The sequence below is a fragment of the Malurus melanocephalus genome, unplaced genomic scaffold, assembly GCF_030028575.1.
Source record: "Malurus melanocephalus ecotype Western Australia unplaced genomic scaffold, MMel_1.1 scaffold_9236, whole genome shotgun sequence".
In the NCBI taxonomy this organism is placed as follows: Eukaryota; Metazoa; Chordata; class Aves; order Passeriformes; family Maluridae; genus Malurus; species Malurus melanocephalus.
In genome coordinates this window covers 1-1,094 of record NW_026632466.1, presented here as the reverse complement: position 1 = coordinate 1,094, position 1,094 = coordinate 1, and the positions used below count along the sequence as shown (strand labels likewise).

The 1,094-nt window shown below is 72.3% G+C and overlaps 1 protein-coding gene across 1 annotated transcript; it reads right to left on the bottom strand.

Annotated features, from left to right (window-relative positions):
• Window positions 1-185: 185 nt before the first annotated feature.
• Window positions 186-1,043, bottom strand: LOC130588663 (actin filament-associated protein 1-like 2; the record flags this gene model as incomplete). Its single annotated transcript, XM_057389561.1, has 4 exons — window positions 968-1,043; window positions 788-864; window positions 498-579; window positions 186-427 (listed from the first exon to the last, which is right to left on the bottom strand). Coding segments are annotated over exons 1-4 (459 nt in total), but the record flags the coding sequence as incomplete, so codon positions are not given.
• Between the last annotated feature and the right edge of the window lie 51 nt (window positions 1,044-1,094).

The following is a 1,094-nucleotide window of genomic DNA, read 5'->3' as shown; positions in this document are numbered from 1 at the left end:
GAGGGGTCAGGGGGGAATGGAGAGGTCGGGGGGACACAGAGGAGTCTGAGGGGTCAGGTGGGCACGGAGGGGTCAGGAGGGGTCAGGGGGTCACGGACGAGGGGGCACGAACGGATCAGGGAGGGGGCACAGAGGGGTCAGAGCGGCACGGAGACCCTCTCCCACCCTCCATCCGTGCCCCTCACCAGCAGCACGTGCTCCCGGACGATGAAGAGCTGCTTCGCCCACTGGCCGAGCCAGCGYTTCCTCCAGAGGAAGCCGCAGAGCTGCGCCTCGGGTCGCCCGGGGGGCTCGGCCTCGGCGCTGGTGGCCGATGGCCAGCGCAGGTAATGGGCSCGGTCCGTCACCCCYTCMTCCTCCTCMTCATCATCATCCTCCTCMTCCTCTCCGTACGACTCGTAGTGGCTGCTGTCGCTGTCGCCACCGCCTGCGAGCCGGGGCGGGGTCAGGCCGGGGGGTGCACGGGGAGCTGGGGAGGGGGCGCGGGGGGAACTCACCGGTCCTGCCGGGGCCGGGGGCTTCGGCGTCTTCGTAGGAGCCGTCGGCTGAGGGGGACGGGGGAACCCCCGGCACTTTGTTCTGGGGGGAAAAAGGGGCGCTCCAAAGGTGCTGGCCCCCCGGGGGAACCTCGCAGGGTTCTCGGGAGGGCACCAAGGGAACCTTCCCGGTCTGGCTGGACCCCCAAGCGGTGCCATCCAGGCATTCCTGGGCATTCTCGAGCCCCTCTCCCATCCCTGCGCCGCTGTCCGAGCGCCCCGAGCCCCCCGCCCCTCCGCTGCCCCCTCACCCCTCCGTGCGGGCTCAGGGCGCTGCCCGGCCGGCACTCGCAGGCTCTGCCTCCCGCTGCATCCGCCGTTCTGGATCCTGCCGGGAAAAGCAGCGCCGTGCCGGGGTGCTGAGGGGTCGGGGACCCCCCAAACCGCTCATGGAGGCTCGGATGGGGGGTGGGTGGGAGCGTGGGACTCACCCGGGCTGCTCCGGGCCTGCGGGGGCGCCGGGGAGGGCGAGAGGCAGCGCATGATCATGTACTCTGCATCCTCTGCTGCGGGGGCAGCGCCGGGTCACGGCCCCGCTCCTCCCGGGGCACCCCGCAC